The 25,777-nt window shown below is 40.9% G+C and overlaps 1 protein-coding gene across 2 annotated transcripts in view; it reads right to left on the bottom strand.

Annotated features, from left to right (window-relative positions):
* Positions 1 to 25,777, bottom strand: part of tgfbr3 (transforming growth factor, beta receptor III) — a 179,584-nt gene that overhangs the window by 139,856 nt on the left and 13,951 nt on the right. For both annotated transcript variants that reach the window (XM_060830602.1, XM_060830601.1), the window contains exon 2: positions 16,716 to 16,944. In XM_060830602.1, coding sequence (XP_060686585.1) covers positions 16,716 to 16,809 — 94 coding nt within the window. In that variant the 5' untranslated portion in view covers positions 16,810 to 16,944. The remainder of the gene's footprint in view (positions 1 to 16,715; positions 16,945 to 25,777) is intronic.

The following is a 25,777-nucleotide window of genomic DNA, read 5'->3' as shown; positions in this document are numbered from 1 at the left end:
AACATTATGAAAGAGTTAGAGCAAGGAATACCTGGTGACATAGTTTGAGGAAGAACACAAATATATAATCAGGGAGGGGATTTAACTAGTTTGGAAGACAATATTGTAGTAATTAACTAAAACAAAAACAAAAAAATACTCAATACCCTTTTTTGGTTAGATTAGATTTCTTACAGTATGGAAACAGGCCATTCAAGTCCAGGTCGACCCTCCGAACAGTAACCCACCCAGGCCAATTCCCCTACTCTATATTTACCCCTGACTAATGCACTAACTTTATGGGCAATTTAGCATGGCCAATTCACATAACCTGCACATCTTTGGATTGTAGGAGGAAACCAGAGCACCCAGAGGAAACCCACACAGACACAGAGGCAGGAATCGAACCTGGAACCCTGGTGCTGTGAGGCATTGTGCTGCTCACGGTGTGTGTTTCAAACAGTGTTTCAAATCACAATCAAGTCCAGACAAATACTTTCTAATCCAAATTTTTTGCAAATATTAAATTAAATTTCATTGACGCATCTCCCATCTGTTTCATGTGATCTGTAATTTGTATACATAATGGCTTTAAAAAAAACTTTGTACATTTTTATTCATAAAGCACTGTCAGTTTTTTTTTAAAATGTTAACCACAAACATTTGAGAAACACCTAACTTTGGTCACGAATAGAAAACGCTTTCATGTAGTTTCAAACAAAGACATTTATAATTTCAAGCATATAATATAGATCATGTAGACTTTAATAAACATCATTCAAAGTCAAAATAATTTTTCCTTTTCAAGCCTCTTCCCATGCTAGTAAGATAAATCAGGTTAGCACAACTAACACATATAATCCATTCACAAGCATTTTAGCACTATTTTTACCAAGGTGCCAGCATTAACTGCATAAATACTCATTTGATAATATGGCATGGGAACATGAGATCAGGAATGGACCATTCAGCCCCCAAGGATGTTCCTCCGTTCAATGAGATCATGACTGATCCATTGCCTAATTCTATATACCCATACCTGTCTTTGCTCCATATCCCTTAATATTTTAGATACACTTTTGTTAAGCAATCTCAGATAGAAAGCTAACAGAAGTTTTCAAAAGCTAAAGAATTCTTCAACAAATAACTCACTATCTCATTTCCCTACAGCATGTCCAGCATCTAAAGGAACAAATCACGAGTGTGATTGAATACTCTCCATGTGCTAGATGAGTGCAGCTCCAACATGCAAGAACCTCAACACCATCTAAGATAAAGAATGGCCAGTCAAGTGGCACACCATTCAACACCTGAAAACATTCTCTCCCTCCAACACCAGTGCACAGTGGCAGTATTGTGTGTACCAGCTACAAGAAGCACTTATTTCAGCAATGGTAATGTCCCTACCTCTGGATCAAAAGACCTGGGTTCAAGTCACAACTGGACCAGAAATATATAATGGCAGATCTGAACAGGTTAGTTTAAAAAAAACAAATTAAAATAGTTTGCAAAGTCCACTTGCAACAGTCAGTTGATTAACTGGTATGTTACAGAACTTACAGACTTCTTAAACAATAATCTCTCCTATGAGAGAAACTGATAATTTATTTGTATGTATCAACAGCTCCATGCACTTAAAGCACACAAAATTGAGCTAATTTATATTTGTAGCTCAGGGAAAAAGGCCAATAATGGATTCATGCCCATCTGATACAATCAAGTGAACAATACTTTTTTGGCAAGAGCAGGTGGATCTCTTGACTAAACAAGAAGCTGTTGTTAATCAAACACTGGTAACAGATTAGTCAAAACTGCAGAGTTCGCTTATGCTTCTGCAGGACAGAAGATTTTTTTTCTGACATACTATTCCTACCTGAGTTATGACTTTGATGGCTGACCATATTTTTATTCACTAAGAGATTTCCTTTTCAAATGTTAAGCCACTTTTCAAATTGAATAATTTGAGAAGAAATTGTCTTGCACCTGTGCATTTCTAAATATGGTTGGAGAGAGTAAGCATCTTAAACTATGATGCACTTAAACGAAAAAAATGTGAAATTTTGAAAGAGCCAGTTCAGGTAGGAGCTTTAATGCCATGAACACTTCTGATCAACAAATGAAGAATCAAGAACTTTTCAAACCAAGACACTCCAACTGGAAAAAAAATGATGAAATGAAGATTAGTGATTTGGAATCTCAATGTGTGGATTTTAAAAACATCAAAAAAAAGAAAAATCTTAAGAAATAAAGTAGTCCCCAGGTTGAGATTCTATGAAAGGATCGATTAGAGCTAAGCACAAGTTTTTGGTTAACTAAAGCAAGTATTTAGAATGGAAGAGCAGCATTTTGAATAATTACTTGAACCTGATGTAGAACAAATGAACAGTCATGGGAGAACTGTTAATAAATATTAGTACATCTGGAAAAGATTTATTTTGAAACATATCACCTTGCATTTTGTAAATAAACCAATCAAATGAACTAATTCCTTTCATAATGTGACAGATTTTTCATCGATACATTATAGTAATTCAGTAGTGCAATAAGCATTTATGTGCAAATGTTTCTTAGAACTTTACTTGTGTTGATTATATGCCCATTTACTAGTAATTCTCCAAGCAGCAAGAACAATACTTAAGTTTACCATCTCAAAGAATATCGAAAACCACAAGGAGAGATCCCTACATTTTTACCGTTTCTAATAGAACAAGCGTTCCATTATAGCTCAATGTAGAATCAATAAAAAGAGAAATTTACGACCAATATAGTTGCTTACACTTGAAGAACAGTATCAGCTTTATTGCCACATGTACTCAAATGACCACAGTGAAAATTGAACAAATCACCATTTACAGTACCACCTGAGGTACAAAGATATGTAGGTACAGGTTCTTAAGTACAAATTCTAAGGAGAAAAAAAAATTAGAAAAATTAAAAAGAAAAAGTAATAGTCCTTCCAACCTGGTCCACGTCACACCTAGCCTCTAGTTTGCACTTGGGCCTTGACTCGAGGCTCCCAAAGACAGGAGACAGCTCCAGAATCATCGAGGTTGGAAGTCCAGGCTGAGGCTTTGCTGAGCTGCTGAGAATCAGCACACTAAAATTCTGGGGTACAGCCAAGCAGACCAAGAGGTGCCCCACATCGAGCTGAAATATCGCCATACCACTTCGTGCTGAGGCCAAGAGTCCGAGCCCAGGACATCACCGAGAAAATGGAGAAAAAAGAAACCACAAGAAAAAAGAAAAGCAAAGGATGGAATAGGTGAGCTCCAGCTGAGAACTCCTATTCCTTTTGATATAGGTGTCACGCATGATACTAGTTAACAAAACTTGAGGATGGGATTGGGATAATGTGCCAATATAGGTTGAACATTGTTTTGTACTGGTTAACCAGAGTAGGCATGAAAGAATTATTTTCTTACTATAGGCTGAATTACATATATGTAATACAGCAAGGATCAGTGGTAAGTCATAGCCATTCATGATTATAATATTTTGTTTTGAGGAAACCAATTGTAATATTTCCAAATTTGCTGATGACAATACTGGATGGAAAATGCAAGTTGAGAAGAGGTTACAAGAAAGCTTCAGAAAATTTGGACAGGGTAAGTGCATGGACTCAAATATGGCAGATGGAATGTAATTTGCATGTATGTAAAAAGTTAATCGACTTGGGCAGAAAGAATATTTTCAAACAGAGATGTTTGGAAATGCCAGTGCCCAATGGGTGACGTTATTCACGACTCATTAATGAACATAGTGAAAATAGATGATCAATATTCAACTTTAATGCCAGAGATTTTCCTGGGCTAAAAAATAGTTTTAAAAGGAGAGACAAATACTAATCTAAAATGGCTGACGTGATCATCTGACTATCAAGTCAAGCTTACGAAACTACCAATAAACAAGTATCAGTCTGAACCAAAATAAAGATGGTTACAAAAGGGCACTGAAATGCAGATCTGCATTTTCTGATAGATTTGCATCTTTCTGGAAGTCACGCATTGGAGGTGAAAGGTTATCTGCAAAGCATTCAGCTTGAAAAACAAAAATCATTACACTCAGGAATTACATAAATTGAGCTTTATCAACAGCAGCTTCTAAGCAGCAGAGAAGAGACAAGGAAAAACAGATCTGAACAAAAACTGGAAGGTACTCCCTCTGCCTGCCTTGCTCAAGCTCAATTGCACAAGCCACCGGGTTTAAAGGAACCCCCTTCCCCCTTTAGAATTAAATGACACTCTCACTAGACAAAGCTTTTGAATTGGTTCACTTTCATTTTTGATCTGGTTAACCAAGTTTAATTGTGAGTTAGCTATGTGCTTTGAAAAAACAAAGAACATTTTTAAAAAATAGGGGGTGCTGTGAACCTTCACCACTGATCAGAACACTAAAACCTAACATGCAGATACAAGGAATTAGGAAAACAGATGGCATGTTGGTCTTCAATGCATAAAGTTTGGAAAATTTAAGTAAAGACGTCTTGCTGCAATTTTATCACACCTTGGTGAAGCCACACCTAACGTATTTTATGTAGTTTTAGTCTCCTTATTTCAGGAAGGAAATATTTGCCATAGAACGAGTGTGATAGGTTCACCAGACTAATAGTTGATAATGATCAGAGATTGAGAAAATTGGGTTTGTGTTCTGTAGAGTTTTGAAGAATGAGCTGCAATCTCATTGAAACGTTTGAAAATGTTGTCACAGCACAACAGGGTGGATGTCGATACAGTGCCTTCCCAAGCTGGTCAGTCTTGGACTAAAGAACAATCTTCAACTAAGGGGTTTAAGAAATAGATGAGGAGGAATGAGCAGGAGGGTGTGCTGTGAGGATGATGCAGAAATGCTTCAGTGTAATTGGACAAGCTGAGTGAGCAAATGCATGACAGATGAAGTAAAATATGGATAAATGGGAGGTTAAAAGTGAGGACTGCAGATGCTGGAGATCAGAGCTGAAAATGTGTTACTGGAAAAGTGCAGCAGGTCAGGCAGCATCCAAGGAGCAGGAGAATCGACGTTTCGGGCATGAGCCCTTCTGGAATCCTGCAGTTTGCAGTTTGATCTCCTTATCTGAGACAGGATGTTCTGACTATGGAGAGAGTGCAACATACATTTACCAGACTGATTCCTGGGATAGTAGGACTGATATATGAAGCCAGAGTGTATTGGTTAATGTTTTATTCACTGGAATCTACTTCGGGGTGGCATGGTGGCTCAGTGGTTGGCACTGCTGCCTCACAACACCAGGGACCCAGGTTCAAGTCCAGCCTCAGGCGACTGTGTGGAGTTTGCACATTCTCCCAGTGTCTGTGTGGGTTTCCTCTGGGTGGTCTGGTTTCCTCCCACAATCCAAAGATGTGCAGGTTAGGTGAATTGGCCATACTAAATTGCCCATAGCATTCAGGGATGTGTGGTTAGGTACATTAGACAGGAGTAAAGAGAGTAATGGTGTAATGTTAAAAAAATTTAGTTAGAATATCTCTCTGGACATTGATGCAATATTAAAGAGTTAAACTGCACTGAATGAACATTCTGGAAGTGCGTGTGGATGACATTCATGCAGGATTTCGAATCACCCACACCCTAAAAAGACTACTACTCCCCTGTTATTATCAAATAAACTATCACTCAATCCCTTTCAGCCAGCCTGTGAAGCTAGAACACCTCACATCTGCATTGTCTTGGGGAATCAGTGTGTCAGGCAATTGTCTGCATAACAATTCCCCAAGATTAGGGCATTGGTATTTGCATTATCTCGGAGGATGATCGCATCCTACTATTGTATCTGGGGTAACATGTGACTGTGAGTAACTGAGGGTTGTCTTGAGTGGCATGTGACTGGGGGAGTGGCCAGAGTATCTATAAGCATTGCAACTGTCTGTACAAAGGGGATGTGTTTTCGGTGTGCAGTGCCTCTCTTTGGACTCGACATGCACACGGGGGGGGAAGAGGTTAAAAGGGGTCACCTAGCTTGTACAAGCTTTAATAAACTTTAACTGTTTGCAGAAGTTGGTGTGCGCAAATTGCATCTCATGTGTGAAACCTCAGGAAAAGAACTCAACAATGGGTTTGGGTGGGACTCCAAGGGTCGGTGTAGACTTGTTTTCACACAGTAGGGATTCCAAGATAAATACTGGAAGGATGTTCCTAATCATCTGGGAACTCCAGAACTAGGGTCACAGTTTAAAGGATACAGAGTAGGCCATTTAAGACTGAGATGAAGAGAAAGGTCTTCTCCAAGCCAGTAGCGAGCCTATGGGATTCACTGCCACAGAAAAATGGTTCAGGCCAAGACACAATGTTTTTGTGAAGGAGTTGGATATGGTTTTTGGAGCTGAAGGGCTCAAAAGGGGATAGGGGAGGAGGTAGGGACAAGTACTGAGTTGGATGATCAACCATGAGCATACTGAATGGTGGAGCAGACCCAAAAAAAGGGAGGAATGTCCTATTCCGGCTCCTACACAGAGGAACCTCGATTATCCAAAGGACACAGGCGGGCAGTATTTCGGTCGGTTAATCGAATTCCAGATAATCAAATGCTGGATAACATAATTTAGCCGAGCATTGGGACCTTGTGATCTTGCCAAATAATTCGCTATTCTGTATTCTGTGCTTATGTTTCTATAATTCCTTCAGATAGTGGTGAACCTTTGGAATTCTCCATGAAAGCTCCATCAAATGAGGAAATAAAATTTCTGGAGATAAATGACAAGGGATATGCAATAAGGACAGGATGTGAGGAAGTGTCCTTTACGTCAATGATCAACCAAGATCTAACTGAAGTGGCAGAACAGGCTTAATGTGATAAATGGCCTACCTTTATTTATATGCTTCTATCACAAAACTGAAAAAAAACACTGAATGGTCTCTCAGGCAATATCTGCAGAAAAGCATTGCTGCTCAGTTAGTCTCTCCATTCTATTATTTCTGCAGTTTAAACTCCGGAAACAAATTTGTACCAATTGAATCATAGAGTGCATGCTTTCATGCAAGATGGCTAAGAATTGCAGAATTACAATAAATAGCTGATATTACCAATATTCACAATGCAGGATAGTTGTTCCAGCAATTATTATTCACGAAAAAAAAGAATCACTTTCAAGATCAACTTATTTTGATGGTGCTTATAGAATTGAAGGTTTTTCAGAAGATAGTTACCATAAATTAATTAAAATATTAATCACTTTTTCCAGGGAAGCAAGCTGACAATGAAATTTAAAGAAGTCCCTCAAGTTGCTCATTTCTCTATTCAAATGTTTTGAAGTAGTAACAAAGAGGATTGATGAGGGTAGAGAGGTAGATGTGATCTATGTGGACTTCAGTAAGGCATTTGACAAGGTTCCCCAAGGAAGACTGGTTAGCAAGATTAGATCTCACGGAATAGAGGGAGAACTAGCCATTTGGATACAGAACTGGCTCAAAGGTAGAAGACATAGGATGGTTGTAGAGGGCTGTTTTTCAGACTGGGGGACCGTGACCAGAGGTTTGCCACAAAGATCGCTGCTGGGTCCACTACTTTTCAGCATTTATATAAATGATTTGGATGTGAGCATACAAGGTATAGTTAGTAAGTTTGAAGATGACACCAAAATTGGAGGTGTAGTGTACACGAAGGAGGTTACCTCAGATTACAACGGGATCAGATGAGCCAATGGACTGAGATGTGGCAGATAGAGTGTAATTTAGATAAATGTGAGGTGCTGCATTTTCGGAAAGCAAATCTTAGCCAAGCTTATACACTTAATGGTAACGCCCTAGGGGGCGTTGCTAACAAAGAGACCTTGGAATGCAGGTTCATAGCTCCTTCAAAGTGGAGTCGCAGGTAGACAGGATAGTGAAGGAGGGTTTTGGTATGCTTTCCTTTATTGGTCAGTGTATGGAGTACTGGAGTTGGGAGGTCATGCTGCAGCTAAACAAGAAATTGGTTAGGCCACTGTTGGAATATTGCATGCAATTTTGGTTTCCATCCTATCGGAAAGATGTTGCGAAACTTGAAAGGGTTCAGAAAAGATTTACAAGGATGCTGCCAGGGTTGGAGGATTTGAGCTCTAGGGTGCGGTTGAATAGGCCACAGCTGTTTTCCTTGGAGTGGAGGCTGAGGGGTGACCTTATAGAGATTTGTAAAATCATGAAGGGTACGGATAGGATAAGTAGACAAAGTCTTTTCCCTGGGGTCAGCGAGTCCAGAACTAGAAGGCATAGTTTTAGGGTGAGAGGGGAAAGATATCAAAAAAAAAGAGACCTAAGGGGCAACTTTTTCACACAGAGGGTGGTTAATGTGTGAAATGGGTTGCCAGTGGAAGTGCTAGAGGTTAGTAAAATTGCAACACTTAAAAGGCATCTAGATGGGTATATGAATGGGAAGGGTTTGGAGGGATATGAGTAAAAAATGAGGTCTGCAGATGCTGGAGATCACAGCTGCAAATGTGTTGCTGGTCAAAGCACAGCAGGCCAGGCAGCATCTCAGGAATATATTCCTGAGATGCTGCCTGGCCTGCTGTGCTTTGACCAGCAACACATTTGCAGCAGTTTGGAGGGATATGGGTCAGTTGCTGGCAGGTGGGACTAGATTGGGTTGGGATTTCTGGTCGGCATGGACAAATTGGACTGAAGGGTCTGTTTCTGTTCTGTACACCTCTATAACTCTATTCAATGTAAGAGTGTAAATGAAAGGTAGTTTCATACTATTGCAATGCATTCATCTAATTTTATGTATTGTTTTAATATAGGTATTCTGAATTTAAATTAGCATTTTTTTCAAAACATATCATGAATCAAAACATAAAACCTTTCTTGAAACCTTTAAAGAAACTGCACTAAAATCACACTGTTGCATAGACACTGATGTCATCTAATCGAAAACTCGTTACTGATAAAAGACATGAGAAAACCTCAGGTGAAACTCAGAAAATTTTGTTTCACTTACAAAACAGATTTTGAGGGAACTATTTTTTAAAACAATCCTCAGCTTGTATCAATGTTTCATGCTCCATGGGAATAATTCCCCAGTCAGAAAAATACCAAAACTAAACGGCCGGCTTTCCTTTTGTAACTTATATTTAATTTTACTAGGATGCATTGTAAACTAAAACTAAGTGAAAAGAGCTTTAATCATCTTAGTAATAAAAATCAAAGGCTTACTTTAACATGCAAAGTGCACTGATGTTGAACAGCAAAACTCAATAGTGCTTACTACTCAAATGTCAATATATTCAGCAATTCCTTACAAGTTCATTTTGAACAATAGCTTGCGGTCTTTAATCATGGCTTAATGTACCAAATCTGAAAATGTGTTGCTGGTTAAAGCACAGCAGGTCAGGCAGCATCCAAGGAACAGGAAATTCGACGTTTCGGACAAAAGCCCTTCATCAGGAATGAGGAAAATGTGTCCAGCAGGCTAAGATAAAAGGTAGGGAGGAGGGACTTGGGGGAGGGGCGATGGAGATGTGATAGGTGGAAGGAGGTCAAGGTGAGGGTGATAGGCCGGAGTGGGGTGGGGGCGGAGAGGTCAGGAAGAAAATTGCAGGTTAGGAGGGCGATGCTGAGTTCGAAGGAATCGACTGAGACAAGGTGGGGGGAGGGGAAATGAGGAAACTGGAGAAATCTGAGTTCATCCCTTGAGGCGCTCCTCCTCCAACCGTCGTGTTGTTATGTTCTGCCGATGGAGGAGTCCAAGGACCTGCATGTCCTTGGTGGAGTGGGAGGGGGAGTTAAAGTGTTGAGCCACGGGGTGGTTGGGTTGGTTGGTCTGGGCGTCCCAGAGGTGTTCCCTGAAGCGTTCCGCAAGTAGGCGGCCCGTCTCCCCAATATAGAGGAGGCCACATCGAGTGCAGCGGATGCAATAGATGGTGTGTGTGGAGGTGCAAGTGAATTTGTGGCGGATATTCTACTACTTAATGTACCAAATCCAAATTTCACAATTTACAATATTTCATTCACATATAGTTATCCAAGTTTGTGACCTTTGGACTCGGTCACATTATTCTTTTGATAATACTGTAAGCTACAGATGCATCTGAAACAAATTTCAGCATTCACTGCTTAACAAAATGGCAATTATAAACTTTTAAATGATCATATAAATCAAAGCACAATTCTTGCAAATATGTCATAGACCCTTCTTGGGCCCTTTGCTAGCTGTCATTGTCAATAGTTCTTTCTAGTCATGCAAATTTCTTTTTCTCCTTCAAAGCATTTCCAAATACATATTCTTTCCCCATCCCCACATCAGGCCTGAAATTTCAACACAATCCAACAGGTTCCTTCTTCAACTGTAATTTGCTTTTCTGTCTGCACCAGCAAACAGACTTCATTTCCATAATATTCCAGAACACTTCTTCACTTCTCCATGATCTGCTCACGACTCCCCTAGCTTGTCTGAAATCCATCAATGGAAAGGCCACAGCCTTTATTTTCTGGCCCTGCCATTCACTCTGTCCCTTGCTACTGATTACACTATCGCACAGCCTGTTTAGGCTATGCCAGATTGTTCATTTCTTTGTCATCTCCTCCAACTCTCAAGTTCAGCATGAGATCCAAGAGGCTCACCCTCACAAGTAATCAAAACATTAACTGTTCCTCTCTACACACCTGCTAAATGTCTCCAGCACTTTTGTGAATCAAGGGGTAAAGAAACACCCCCTAGCTAAAGTCATACTTTGGCCAGAGGAAGACAGTTATGGCTGTTGCAGGTCAGTCACCTCAGCTCTGGGTCAACTCTGCAGAAGTTCCTCAGGATAGATACTTTCTAATCAACCTGATTAGAGATGTTATTACACCCCTTTGGAGCAGGTGAGACTTGAACCCAAGCCTCCTAACTTAGAGGTAGTGTAACTAACAGTGTACCACAAGAGCCCGTAGCTCTTCAAAGTAGTGACCTCGGCCCAGCCATCTGCAGCTGCTTCAATCACATTCGTTCCACAATTAAAGAGGTCAAATGTGAGAATGTGCAATTATCAGTGAATAATATTCAGCACCATTCATGATTCCACAGATACTGAAGCAGTCTCTGTCCATATTTAAAAAGGCATGGACAGCATTCCGATGTGTGGCACAAATTTTATTTGCCAGTTAAGTGCCAGGCAATGACCATCTTTGACAAAGATAACCTAACCATCTATGATGTCCAATGGCACTACCATCATTGAATCCCCTAAAGTCAACATAATGAGGTTGGCAACAACCAGAAACTTAACTGGACCAGGCAGATTAATACAACGGGGTAAAACAATGACTGTAGGAGCTGGAAACCAGATTCTGGATTAGTGGTGCTGGAAGAGCACAGCAGTTCAGGCAGCATCCGAGGAGCAGTAAAATCGATGTTTCGGACAAAAGCCCTTCATCAGGAATACAGGCAAAGAGCCTGAAGGGTGGAGAGAAAAGAGAGAGGAGGGTAGGGGTGGGGAGAAAGTAGCATAGAGTACAATAGGCGAGTGGGGGAGGGGATAAAGTTGATAGGTCGGGGGGTGGGGGAAGGGAGGGTGGAGTGGATAGGTGGAAAAGATGATAGGCAGGTAGGCCAAGTCATGGGGACAGTGCTGAGCTGGAAGTTTGGAACTGGGGTGAGGTGGGGGAAGGGGAAAATGAGGAAACTGTTGAAGTCCGCATTGATGCCCTGGGGTTGAAGTGTTCCGAGGCAGAAGATGAAGCATTCTTCCTCCAGGTGTCTGGTGGTGAGGGAGTGGCGGTAGAGGAGGCCCAGGACCTCCATGTCCTCGGCAGAGTGGGAGGGGAAGTTGAAATGTTGGGCCACAGGGCGGTATGGTTGATTGGTGCGGGTGTCCCGGAAATGTTCCCTAAAGTGCTCTGCTAGGAGGCATCCAGTCTTCCCAACATAGAGGAGACCGTATCGGGAGCAACGGATACAATAAAAGATATTGGTGGATGTGCAGGTGAAACTTTGATGGATGTGGAAGGATCCTTTATGGCCTTGGATGGAGGGGAGGGAGAAGGTGTGGCGCAGGTTTTGCAATTCCTGCGGTGGCAGGGGAAGGTGCCAGGATGGGATGGTGGGTTGTAGGGGGGGGGCGTGGACCTGACCAGTAAGTCACGGAGACAACGGTCTTTGCGGAATGCGGAAAGGGATGGGGAGGGAAATATATCCCCGGTGGTGGGGTCTGTTTGGAGGTGGCAGAAATGTCGGCGGATGATTTGGTTTATGCGAAGGTTGGTAGGGTGGAAGGTGAGCACCAGGGGCGTTCTGTGCTCTTCCAGCACCACTAATCCAAATTAATACAATGACTGCAAGAACAAGTCAGAGCCTGGGAATTCAGTGGCAAGTGCCCCTCCATCACCTACAAATCATGAGAGCAATGGAACACCCATTCCTATAATACTCAAGAAACTTGACACCATCTTGTCAATAAAGTAGGCTGCTTTATCAAAATACCATTCACCACCGTTAACATTCACTCACTTTACCATCAACGCAGAATGCCAGCAGTGTGTGCCATCTTCAATAGTGGTTTTCAACTGGTGAGGCCAGTGAGATATTTGGACTTGATTATCTTCATTTGTGAAAACATTGTTTGAGAGGTATGTGGAGTCAATTTCACTTTAAGAAAAGTACAGGATGATAGGATAGGGCATTTTTCACTTATAGTCCCCACAAAATTACTGTTCCTTGATCTGACTCAGCTCTATCATTTTCCTTGGTAATTATCACCATTTCAACTCCTGATAAATTTGGTGACCAAACCATCAATGGGAGAAAATGAGGACTGCAAATGCTGGAGATCAGAGTCAAGAGTGTGGTGCTGGAAAAGCACAGGTCAGGCAGCATCGGAGGAGCAGGATAATCAACGTTTCGGAGATAAGCCCTTCATCAGGATGCCCAAAACGTTGATTCTCCTGTTCCTCAGATGTTGCCTGACCTGCTGTGTTTTCTAGCACTGCACTCACAACCAAACTACCAACATCTACTGGAAGGAATGGATAAAAGACAAACATGACATTTTCGATCACATGGAAATTCCTGAAATCACCTTTTGAATTCTTCTTAATATCCTCAGTCATGCACAGTAATTTTGTGGGTGGATCCATTTTTCTTTACTTTTGTGACTCAGGAAGCGTTGCAGCATTTTCTTTTATTGATAGGACCAATGACCTAGTTTCAATTTTAATGCACTCACAGTTATGGATGTGCTAAATCGCTGGCCTTTTCCCCGCAGTTCAGAATTTAGGTTTCATGTCATGTCTTTAAGGGATTCGAAGTTCAGCAACCAATCGTTATCTGACAACTCACTGGACATTTCATTCCTTGATTTAAGAAAAGTGCCAATTGAAGGCATCATATCTTAAAAAAAACTTTGTAGGACCTTCCCTCACACCAACATTGTTAGTTCACAGTAGGCAACATTAAGCTTGTTGAGTAAGGATTTAAACAAATGGTGTTGAATGGCTTCTGCTCCTATCCAGTTTACAATCTTAATGACAACTTACATTACATGTGAAGGTCATAACTTTACTCACTAATGCTTTCTAGTGGGTTACAGGAAAGAGGGGAAAATCAAGATCATTTCTGTAAAATGCAATAAAGCCTACATTTGCACCAAGCGTGGCTGGTGCACCAGTTGTGATGGAAACCAGTTCCTTAACTGTTGTGTTTTTCTCAAGCATGGATATTTTGAATTTGTTGCAAGCATTGTCACTCCTCATTGTCTTTTTAAAAAGAGGAAAAATGCCAAGGACATTTCTGACAATATCTTACAAACCTGCAACCTCTACCAACTAGAAGAGCAAGTCAAGTAGCTGTATAGATACACCACCACCTACAAGTTTTCTTTTAAGCCAGACACCACCCCGACTTGGAACTTTATCACTGTATCTTCACTATCACTGAGTCAATAACAGTATTATAGAGTCAGACTGTGTCAGTTCAAGGCGGCAGCTAACTGCCACCTTCCGCAGTACAATCAGGGATGAGAAATAAATGTTAGTTTAACCAGCAATCCCATGAACAAAACAAAAAAATGGAATAAATTGTGAAGCAGGCTCAATGCATGCTCCTAATATTCCTAAATATGAAAGAGGTAAAAAGGCAGAAACAGATTGCTGGAAAATCTCAGCAAGTCTGACAGCATCTGTGGAAAGAAAAAGTTAACCTTTCGGATCCAGCAACACTTCAAGATTTAGAGCATCTTTTCCCTTTAAAAAAGGCATATTTACAAATTTAAGAATTGCATTCTAGTTCTGTTCCAAACCCTGAAATACAGTGACAACATTTTGGCCATAATTATACCTCGCTTCTTATTTCAACAGTGTGCCCTGAAAAAATCTTGCACCTTCTAGAAATTGCTTTGGTTTGTTTCTCAGCTTTTAAATTATTAAAAATAATTATTAAAAATAAAAGGTATGGTCTTCAGTGTTTTTTCTTTCCTAAACAAGTTAATTATTTAATGAAAGGTTACTGTATGGGCGATTCCACCCAATCTCTGTCCCATCATTTCCAATCATTTGTAAAAGTTTGTAGATTGTTGCACAAGATTATTTTCATTGAAATAGCATACTATCTCGGGCTCCTCCCTCCCCTTCCTAGACCTTTCCATCTCTATCTCGGGCTCCTCCCTCCCCTTCCTAGACCTTTCCATCTCTATCTCGGGCGACCAACTCAACACAGACATCTATTATAAACCGACTGACTCCCACAGCTACCTGGACTACACCTCCTCCCACCCTGCCCCCTGCAAAAACGCCATCCCATATTCCCAATTCCTTCGTCTCCGCCGCATCTGCTCCCAGGAGGACCAGTTCCAACACCGCACAGCCCAGATGGCCTCCTTCTTCAAGGACCGCAGATTCCCCCCAGACGTGATCGACGATGCCCTCCACCGCATCTCCTCCACTTCCCGCTCCTCTGCCCTTGAGCCCCACTCCTCCAACCGCCACCAAGACAGAACCCCACTGGTTCTCACCTACCACCCCACCAACCTCCGCATACAACGTATCATCCGCGGTCATTTTCGCCACCTCCAAACGGACCCCACCACCAAGGATATATTTCCCTCCCCTCCCCTATCAGCGTTCCACAAGGACCACTCCCTTTGTGACTCCCTCGTCAGATCCACACCCCCCACCAACCCAACCTCCACCCCGGCACCTTCCCCTGCAACCGCAGGAAATGTAAAACTTGCGCCCACACCTCCACACTCACTTCCCTCCAAGGCCCCAAGGGATCCTTCCATATCCGCCACAAGTTCACCTGTACCTCCACACACATCATCTATTGCATCCGTTGCACCCGATGTGGCCTCCTCTATATTAGTGAGACAGGCCGCTTACTTGCGGAACGCTTCAGAGAACATCTCAGGGACGCCCGGACCAACCAACCCAACCACCCCGTGGCTCAACACTTTAACTCTCCCTCCCACTCCACCGAGGACATGCAGGTCCTTGGACTCCTCCACCGGCAGAACATAACACGACGGCTGGAGGAGGAGCGCCTCATCTTCCGCCTGGGAACCCTCCAACCACAAGGTATGAATTCAGATTTCTCCAGTTTCCTCATTTCCCCTCCCCCCACCTTGTCTCAGTCGGTTCCCTCAACTCAGCACCGCCCTCCTAACCTGCAATCTTCTTCCTGACCTCTCCGCCCCCACCCCACTCCGGCCTATCACCCTCACCTTGACCTCCTTCCACCTATCCCACCTCCATCGCCCCTCCCCCAAGTCCCTCCTCCCTACCTTTTATCTTAGCCTGCTTGGCTACTCTCTCTCATTCCTGCTGAAGGGCTTATGCTCGAAACGTCGAATTCTCTATTCCTGAGATGCTGCCTGGCCTGCTGTGCTTTGACCAGCAACACATTTTCAGCTGTGATCTCCAGCATCTGCAGACCTCATTTTTTACTACAGTATAATATTAGACTGTTTATATAATTTTTATTATGGGTAACATCCATAACACCTAATTTCATTTTAGGTCAATATGGATATTTTTATGGATGAATTGATGCATTGAGTCTCAATTTACAAGTTAATAGAGTCTGCTGAAGTGCTGACTTTTATTTATTTTAGTAATCCCTCTCACTTCCCCTTCTTTCCGTTCCAGGCATAAGGCACCTTGGTATTGTGATGGCATGGATGCCAAGATAATCAAACACAAATCTGATGTTTGCAGAGGTTTGGATTGAACTCTCGTATTTTACTTTATAACACAGAATACATTGAATGTATTATGCCACTATGCAGTTCCTTATCTTGTAGCTTTTAATAGATTGGCTCTTGACTACAGTCATGCTTGTATCTGCATATTTATTAAAAGCACAATCAAAAAAAGTAAGGATGGGGAGTGTGGCTTGGAAATAAACTAGCATAATCTAATCAGTAATGATAAATTAACAATTTGAATTTTGAAGTACCTCTATGATAAACCTGTCCTTAAGGTTTCCTACATAGTGTATGACATAACTCCCTTGACAAATTTGAAGTTAAAGTTAATAAATAATTGAAGAACAAAAAGATAGGTGAGAGCGAGAGGTGTTTTAGACTGCTTTGTCAGAGAAAAGATTGACATCATAGGTCAAATAGCTTGTGCTATAAATTTCTACAGTTCTTTAATATGTAGTAATGAGTTGAACCATGTTTGAGTTTTTGGAGGGAAGAGAGATTAAAAAAGGTGGAAATTCACAGTTTGGAGGTCCTGCAAACATAATGCATCCTGTGATGAGCCTTAATATACAAAAATTAAAATAGAAAAAGAATTTTGAAACAGTTTCAAAACATCTGTAACAAAGTGCTCACCTGCAGATACTCCGCATAGCAACATGATGAGCAATGTTGTTTGAATTCCATTTGAAGTCATGGTGCGAATACAATGTAATAATTTGCTCTGCATTACACGTCCACTGACGATGCTTTTATCTTCTCCCACAGTCAAGTTGCTACGTCAATGGCAATATTTCACTACAGTAACTAAACTGCTCAGCAAGACAGAACGATTAAGACTTTTGATCTTCCTTCACTCATAACCCTGAAGAACAAAAATATAGAAAAATAAAGGTACATGATTAGCTACATTTTATAATTCTAATGGGACTGTGCTTTGATTCAGAGACAACAATCCCCCATAGATTGTGCAGGTGAAAGGCCACTCTGTAGTCCAACAGGTTTCACCCTGGCTTTGTTCTGGGATAAATAAGGCGTATACACGGCCATGCTTAAAAAAAGTAAGACACTGTACAAAAACAGTAGACTGCAAGAAGAAATTAAAATTTTAAAAAGGAACATTAATTGCCTTGTGAGGTTTATCACGCAAAAACTTTCAAATGTGACAAATAGTTAAAATACATGAAAATATCATGGTGCAGCAAGATCTGGAAAACATCCAGGTCTGGGCTGACAACACATTCGTGCCACACCATTACCAGGCAATTTGTCTCCAACAAAAGAAAATACAATCATCACTCATTAATATTGCAATGCGCTACTGTTACTGAACTCCAACTTTCAACATTCTAAGGGCTATCATTTACCAGAAACTGAACTAGTCATAGAAATAGGATGACAAGATCAGGTCAAAGGTTAGGAGTCTTGCAGCAATAACTCATCTCATGATTCCCCTGAAGCATGTCCACCATCAACAAGGCATAAGTCAGGAGTGGGATATGGAATACTCCCCACTTGTTTCGATGAGTGCAGTTCCAACACTCAAGCAGCTTGACACCATCCAAGCCAAAGCAGCCTACTCGATTTCCATCGTATCCACAATATCCATTCTCTCCACCACCAACATTCAGGAACAACAATGTGCACCATCTACAAGATGCACGACAAAAATTTACCAAGATTCCTTCAAAAACACCTTCCAAAACTTCAACCAATAACATTCAGAAGGACCAGGGCAGCAGATATGTGAGCACTTCCACTTTCAAATTGCCTTCCAAGCCACTCACTATCCTGAGATGGAAATATATTGCCATTGTTTCACTGTCACTGGGTCAAAATCCTAGAAATCCTTTCCAATGGTATTGGGTGCTACCTACACCAAATGGACTGCAATGGTTCAAGAAGGCAGCTCACCACCACCATCTTCAAGAAAAGCTAGGGATGATCGGAGACTATAATACTTACGCATATCTTTATCTTGTCCTGTAAAATAAGGTAATACTAGACAGTCAATATGGCTTTGTCAAGGGCAGGTCATGTCTGACAAATTTAATTGCGTTCTTTGACGAGGTGATACCGACAGTGGATGAGGGGATTACTGTGAATGTTGTATATCTTGGACTTCCAAAAGGTATTTGATATTGTACCACATGGCAGTTAGCAAATCAGAAATGGTTGGGATTGGTGGATCCTTGGCAGCATGGACTAGAAGGTAGGAATGATGATATCTCCAGACTAAAGAAATGAGCTGAGTTGAAAGCAGTGTTCCCCAGCAATCAGCGTTAGAACCCTTGTTTCTTCTTATTAATACAAATGTATTGAAGATGGGTGTCAAGGGCAAAATCTCTGATTTGCAGATGATACTTAGCAAGAGAGAATATTGAATTGTAAGGAAGACATTGAGTAACTGTTGAGAAATATTAGCCAAATGGGCAAACACCTGGCAGACGAATTTCAATGCAATCAAATGTGAGGTAATGCATTTTGATAGAAAAAACATGGAGACACAATACAGTCTCAATGGTCCGAAACTGATGAGAGTAAAGGAACAGAGGAACCTCAGGACTGAAGTGCATGATTCTCTGAAAAGGTGGGCAGGCAAATTGAAAAATTGTTAAGGCAGCTTGAAGAATCCTTGGGTTTATGAATAGAGGCATAGAGTTTAAAAGCAAGGAAGTGATGCTACACCACTACAAATCACAGATCAGACCACATTGTGTTTAGTTCTGGACACCTTATTTTATAAAGGATGTTAAAGCCTTGGAGAGAGTGCAAAAGGAGATTGACTCGAATGATACCAGAAATGACGAATTTTAGATACCAGTGAAGGTTAGAGAAATTGGGCTTATCCATCTTGGAGTAGAAAAGATTAAAAGGTGACCTTAGTGAGTGGTTCAAAATTATGTACCATGTCAAAATCGTAAAGAAGGATATTCTGATTTCACAAGTTAGGATGTCAGTAATAAGGGGTCACAATTTCAAGATTGTCAGCATAAGAGCTAGGAGTAAGGAGAAACTTCTTGACTCAGCTGTTCGGATTTGGGACATGCTTTTAAAGGCTACGTTGATAGGGTTTCAAGACTCAGTACAGGCATGATGGGTCAAATGACTTCCTTTTGTACCTGTTAAAAATCATAAAATTATAGATTTTTGTCATATCTATATCGTAGAAGCATTCTCCTCTAACTTTGAAACATAGACAGCACCAAAAATAGATGCATTTGACCAGTAATAGCCTTGTGTATTAGCACCAATGCAGAAAAAAAAATCAAAGGCTGAAAAAAAAATTGCAACAACTGAACGTAAAACTGTTTTTGATAGATGTGCCAAGGCTAGATTTATCTGGAATTTTCCAGATAGAAAATATAATTTGCAGAATAGATTCTAAACCCTAACAGCTTCCAAGACAGCAATCCAATGCAACCACACCAAGAAAAATGTCCAAGATTACAGGTGAATGCTACCATAGAGTCATAGAGATGTACAGCATGGAAACAGACCCTTCGGTCCAACCCGTCCATGCCGACCAGATATCCCAACCCAATCTAGTCCCACCTGCCAGCACCTGGTCCATATCCCTCCAAACCCTTCCCAATCATATACCCACCCAGATGCCTCTTAAATGTTGCAATTGTACCAGCCTTCACTTCCTCTGGCAGCTCATTCCATACACGTACCACCCTCTGCATGCAACAGTTGTTCCAAAGGTGTCTTTTATATATCTTTCCCCTCTCACCCTAAACCTATGCCCTCTAGCTCTGTCTGGACTCCCCAACCCCAGGGAAAAGAATACCCTATCCACGCCCCTCATAAATTTTGCAAACCCCTATAAGATCACCCCTCAGCCTCCGACGCTCCAGGGAAAACAGCCCCAACCTGTTCGGCCTCTCCCTATCGCTCAGATGCTCCAACTCTGGCAACGTCCGTGTAAATCTTTTCTGAACACTTTCAAGTTTCACAACATCTTTCCATAGGAAGGACACCAACCCAGATACCTTGTTCTTATATTGGGGATTATTTGTGATCCTATGCCTCTCAATCTCAGCCAGATTAAAGAAATTCCCTCTCTCAGCAGAAAGAGTTCGCAATAAATCACACCCCATCTATTCCTGATGAAGGGCTTTTGCCCAAAACGTCAATTTTCCTGCTCCTCAGATGCTGCCTGACCTGCTCTGCTTTTCCACCACCACTCTGATCCACACCCCATCTTTAGTCATATGGCCATCAACACAATGCACCAACTTCTCCTTACCTTTCAACACTGCAACCCCAACTCGATCTAAAACGGGGTCCAGAAACTAGGCCCCACCAATTACCCGATGAAGATGTCCACAAATGGAAAGTCAGTGCACTGCCCTCCATTCTTCCCTACCAAGCAGCAAAAAAAAAACTACAAACTGGCACAAACCATATCACTGCCACCACAGGGGTAGGAATGCTTTCTCGGAGACCTAAGTGGCATCCACACCCTTATACTCTCCTTCACCAATAAGAAAACAATTCTCCCTGCAAGCAATAACTCTATCAAGCATGGAACAAAACAGTCACTTCTATTCAATTTCCATCCCAGGTTATTTACATCTATAATGAACACATATCAAGACCTTCAAAGATCCCCTGAACAGAATTGGAGAGATGTTCTACACCATCCTCTTCCTCATCACCTCTCTCCCCTGGTCTTGCTTCCCTCACTCATTTCCTTGCTGCATGTATCTACTTACCTCCTTGAGCAAAATTCAAATAACCTGTGAAAACAGCAATTTTTTTTCTGGGTATGATTATTTAACTTGGGTATTTCCCTTTGTAAACTACACTAAATAAAAAGCAAATTCTAGTTGTAAAGGAATTAGGAGATACTTGACTGCACTTTTTTTACTCTCATCTTCCTAATTATTTCTGAACTCTTTTCCACAGGATTCAATTATCCCTATACTTCATTCTTATTTGATACAAATATCGTACTGATTGTTGATTTAGGATTAGTTATATAATCTTGCCTCAACACTTTGTAAATACTGACACAATAACTTAAGTTAGAAAGACATTGAATTTACACAATATTTCTCACATCCAAAGAGTTACATCTTGAAGTACAGTCACTGTTGTATGAACAAGTACTGCAGCCAAATTGAGTAAAGAGTTAGTTTATGTTTGGTACTGCTTTTTGAGTGGAATGCTGTCCTGCATGCTAAAAGAATTTCTTACACTTCTTCTAATACTGTATAGGATCAGTCTACCCAGTTGAACCAACAGAACAGACATATACACCCAGTTTAAAACTTCATCATGAGGATAGCACCTATAATAATGCAGCATTGCTTAAGAGCTGCATGAAGACATCAGGCTAACTTATGTATGCAAGTTCTGGCTCAGGGCTCCAGTGCATGCCAAGAAACAAAATTAGTGGAGCTGACCCTTTTAATATCAAGTCATTTATAAGTTAAGTTAAAAAAATACATAGTTGGCATGAATGCTATAATTCTTAATTCAAAATCAAAAAGGATTGAAACATTTAGTCAGAAAACCACAGATCAGAAGTGCCCAAATTCAACATTTTACTTGATGAGTTTATCTTAACCCCAAAGGGGTTCTAGGACTGGTCTCAAGTTGTCTCCTAATATCACTCACCTTGTACACATTGGGGGGGGTCAAATCAGGGGATGACTCTCTACAAGAATCAACATGTTATGACAGGAAAGAGGAAAATTATAGGGACTGTTTAATAATGATGTACACATTTGAAAATGATCATGTAGAATTGTTGGAGTTCTGGATTTACATTTGCTCACTGTGCTGGAAGGTTCATTTCCAGGTGTTTAGTCACCCTATCGGTAACATCTTCAGTGGGCCTCCGGGTAAAGCACTGCTGATAATTCCTGCTTTCTATTTATGTGTTTGGGTTTCTTCGGGTTAGTGACGTCATTTCCTGTGGTGATGTCATTTCCTGAGTTTTTCCCCCCTCAGGGAGGTGGTAGAAGGGGTCTAACTCGATGTGTTTGATAATAGAGTTCCAGTTGGAACTCTATGCTTCTAGGAATTCTCATGCGTGTCTCTGTTTGGCTTGTCCTAGGATGGATGTGTTGTCCCAATCAAAGTGGTGTCCTTCCTTAACTGTATGTAAGGATACTAGTGAGTGGGTCATGTCATTTAGCGGCTAGTTGATGTTCATGTATCCTGGTGGCTAGTTTTCTGCCTGTTTGTCCAATGTAGTGTTTGTTACAGTTCTTGCATGGTATTTTGTAAATGACATCAGTTTTGCTTGTTGTCTGTATAGGGTCTTTCATTAGCTGCTGTTTTAGTGTATCGGTCAGCTACCATGATACCAAGGGGTCGGAGTAGTCTGGCAGTCATTTCCGAGATGTCTTTGATGTAGGGAGAGTGGCAAGGGCTTCTGGACATGTTTTGTCTGCTTTTTTGGGTTTGTTGCTGAGAAATCAGTTAACTGTGTTCAGTGGGTACCCATTCTTTTTGAATACACAGTATAGGTGATTTTCCTCTGCTCTGCATAGATCCTCCGTGTTGCAGTGTGTGTTGGCTCATTGAAGTAATGTTCTGATGCAGCTTCGTATGTGGATGTTGGGTGATTGCTTCTGTAGTTCAATATATGGTCTGTATGTGTTGTTTTCCTGTAGACGCTGGTTTGAATTTCCCCATTGGCTGTTCGCTCTACTGTGACATCTAGGAATGGTAGTTTGTTGTTGTTTTCCTGCTCTTTAGTGAATTTTATTCCAGTAAGGGTATTATTGATGGTCTTGAAGGTTTCCTCTAATTTGTTTCACTTAGTGATGACAAAGGTGGGAGCCACGTAGCAGACCCAAAGTTTGGGGTGGATAGTTGGCAGAGCTGTGTGTTCGAGTCTCTGCATTACTGCCTCTGCTAAGAGCCCTGATATTGGAGATTCCATGGATGTTCCGTTGGTTTGTCTGTACGTTTTGTTGTTAAAGGTGAAGTGTGGGGTAAGGCATAGGTCCACTAGCCTGACAATACTGTCCTTGCTGAAGTAGTTAGTGGTATATGGTGTATGTGTCTTTGGGTCTTCTAATAGTGTAGTCAGTGTTTCCTTGGCCAGATTAAATGCTGATTGATGTAAACAGGGCTGTTACATCAAAGGAGACCTTTATTTCATCCTCTATCTTACTGTCTTTGATGGTCTTCAGGAATTCTTGGGTGGAGGGGATGGAGTGGCGTGAGCCTTCTATTAAGTGTTTTAGTCTTTGGTGTAGCTCCTTTGCCGATCTGTAAGTTGCTGTTCCAGGTATTGAGACTATGGGTCTGAGGCGGGCTCCTGGTTTGTGAATTTTGGGAAATCATGTTTTTGGCAAGCGTGGTGTGTTGGATCTGTCTGGTTTCATTTTTTGGAAGTTGGTCTTATTTATTTCTCCAGATTTCTGAAGTTTTTTCGAGTAGGGCTGCGATTCGATTCTCTAGTTGTAGGGCCAGGTTTATCGCCACTTGTTGGTAAATGTTGGTATCTCTAAGTAGTGTGTTTGCTTTTTCAATGTTGTCTCTTCAATTTAGAAGGATTGTCAAGCATCCTTTGTCTGCAGGGAGGATAACAATGTTTTCCTTAGTCTTTCCAGTGCTTTCTTTTCTTGTGTATTGAGAGGGTTTCCTTCCTTTTTTCTGCTTAATGTTGGTGCAACTACCTGTCTGATAGTTTGCTGGGTTTCTTCTTTAAGTTGGTTGTCTTTAGTGTTGTTTCTAATGCTAAGAATTTTTTCTTGTCCACAGTTGTTCCTGTCAGTTGTAAAGACGGCTTTTTCAGTGTCTGTTAAGGGGCAGTCAAATAAGTTTTTTATCCATGCTTCTGTGTTGTCAGTGTTGTTACTTTATGTAAGTTTGTCTAGTTTTTTTTCTGCAGGTCTAGTTTTTCTTCATTTTTTGCGTTTGTCGCTGTCTAATATTTATGGCCTATTGTACTGAGTCTGTCCATTCATGGTCTGTTGCATGAGTAAGTAAAGATTTTTGGTGCAAAATTTCCCTGTTGTATTTACAGAGTCTGCTGTGGGCATCATTAATCATTTCTCTAAGCATTCTGCAGCCATTTTGCTCTGCTATTTTTTTAATTAGTGGAGTGTTAAGGGGAGGTTTGTATTTAAGACATTTAGGTAGTACCTGTTTTCTTAGGCATTCGTGCAGGAAGTACAGCTGTTCATGAGTGGCACTCTGTCAGATGGCATTCATTTCCCATTTTCAGCCCATTTTTAGCCTATTGCGCCCTTAAGTCTTAGTACGTTTTGAGAAGATTTGCAGCTCAGGTCGAGGTTGTGGACATACGTTTGCTCGCTGAACTGGATGGTTCATTTCCAGGTGTTTCGTCACGCTGCTAGGTAACATCTTCAGTGGGCTTCTGGGCAAAGCACTAATTATAATTCCTGCTTTTTATTTATATGTTTAGGTTTCTTTGGGTTGGTGATGTCATTTCTTTATCATGATCTCTTCATTATACGGATAAGGAAGGACACCACTTCAACTGGGGCAACACATCCATCCTAGGACTAGCCAAACAGACACACATGTGAGAATTCCAAAAAGCATGACATTCCAACCAGAACTCTCTCAACAAACACATCAAGTTAGCCGCCTGTTACAACCTCCTGAGAGAAAAAGAACAGGAAATGACATCACCAACCTAAAGGAACCCAAACATATAAATAGAAAGCAGTGCTTTGCCCAGAGGCCCACTAAAGATGTTACCTAGTAGGGTGACGAAACGTCTGGAAATGAACCTTCCAGCTCAGTGAGCAAACCTACATCCAGAACATCAACCTGAGCTACAAATCTTCTCAAAACTTGCTAACTGCTGGAATGTTAGTCAGAATCACACCAATGCAATGAAAAAACAAGCAGGAAAGATGCAAGCATATTTATTATGAACTTAGTTATGCCACTACCGAGAAACATTGGGAGTTATTTTATTTTACAGAACAGCTTCATCCCCCAAAGTTTCAAACTGGCAAGAATTTAAAAATCCAAAATTACTTTTAACTTACCCAATCAAAAAAAGGTTAAGTACACCAAAAAGAAAAACCTGAAACTATGACCTTCGCAATTCATGCCTGTTGATCCAAAATTAGATCTTGGCTCGTCATAATTTTATCAAAGGTCCAGCATACATTGAATACCTAATCCTAAGTAGTGGATAAGGAAAGATTTTTCTAAATTAAAATTGCACTTCAGGATTAACTTTGTTTCACTTTTGAATAATATTAGTTTTCAACTGAAGCACTGTGGCATGAAAAGAAGGAAACCAGTTGCCCAAGGGAGGCAGATGCTGGCCCAGAGAAAAAAAAGGAATAATTTGAGGAATTCCATCCTCAAATCTTTGCATGAGTACAATAATGACTGTGCAAGATTGAAACTGGCTACTATCTTTGCTTTCCAAAAGCTTTCTCTGCTCTCAAATTACAACAATTGTTTTAACTGCTTCACGCTTACAAAACAAATGGATACAAAAGCAAACTGTTCCCAGTTATCATTTAGTGTTGGTAAACTGCTATTCAGTAGCCAAAAATAAAGTAAATGTTTTAATTAACTAAGTAGATTGAATACAAATAAGTAATTAGGTATTGTAGATAGACAAAAGGGACAGAAGTACAGACAGATAGATATCATGCATTGAATTAATTAAAAATAGCTTTTAGATGATGGAATGATTTTTGAAAATGTGTAAGTGAATTATATGTAGAATGTTTGGC

The sequence above is a fragment of the Hemiscyllium ocellatum genome, chromosome 9 (assembly GCF_020745735.1).
Source record: "Hemiscyllium ocellatum isolate sHemOce1 chromosome 9, sHemOce1.pat.X.cur, whole genome shotgun sequence".
In the NCBI taxonomy this organism is placed as follows: domain Eukaryota; kingdom Metazoa; phylum Chordata; class Chondrichthyes; order Orectolobiformes; family Hemiscylliidae; genus Hemiscyllium; species Hemiscyllium ocellatum.
The sequence above is the reverse complement of the archived record's forward strand: the minus strand, read 5'-3'. Positions and strand labels throughout refer to the sequence as shown.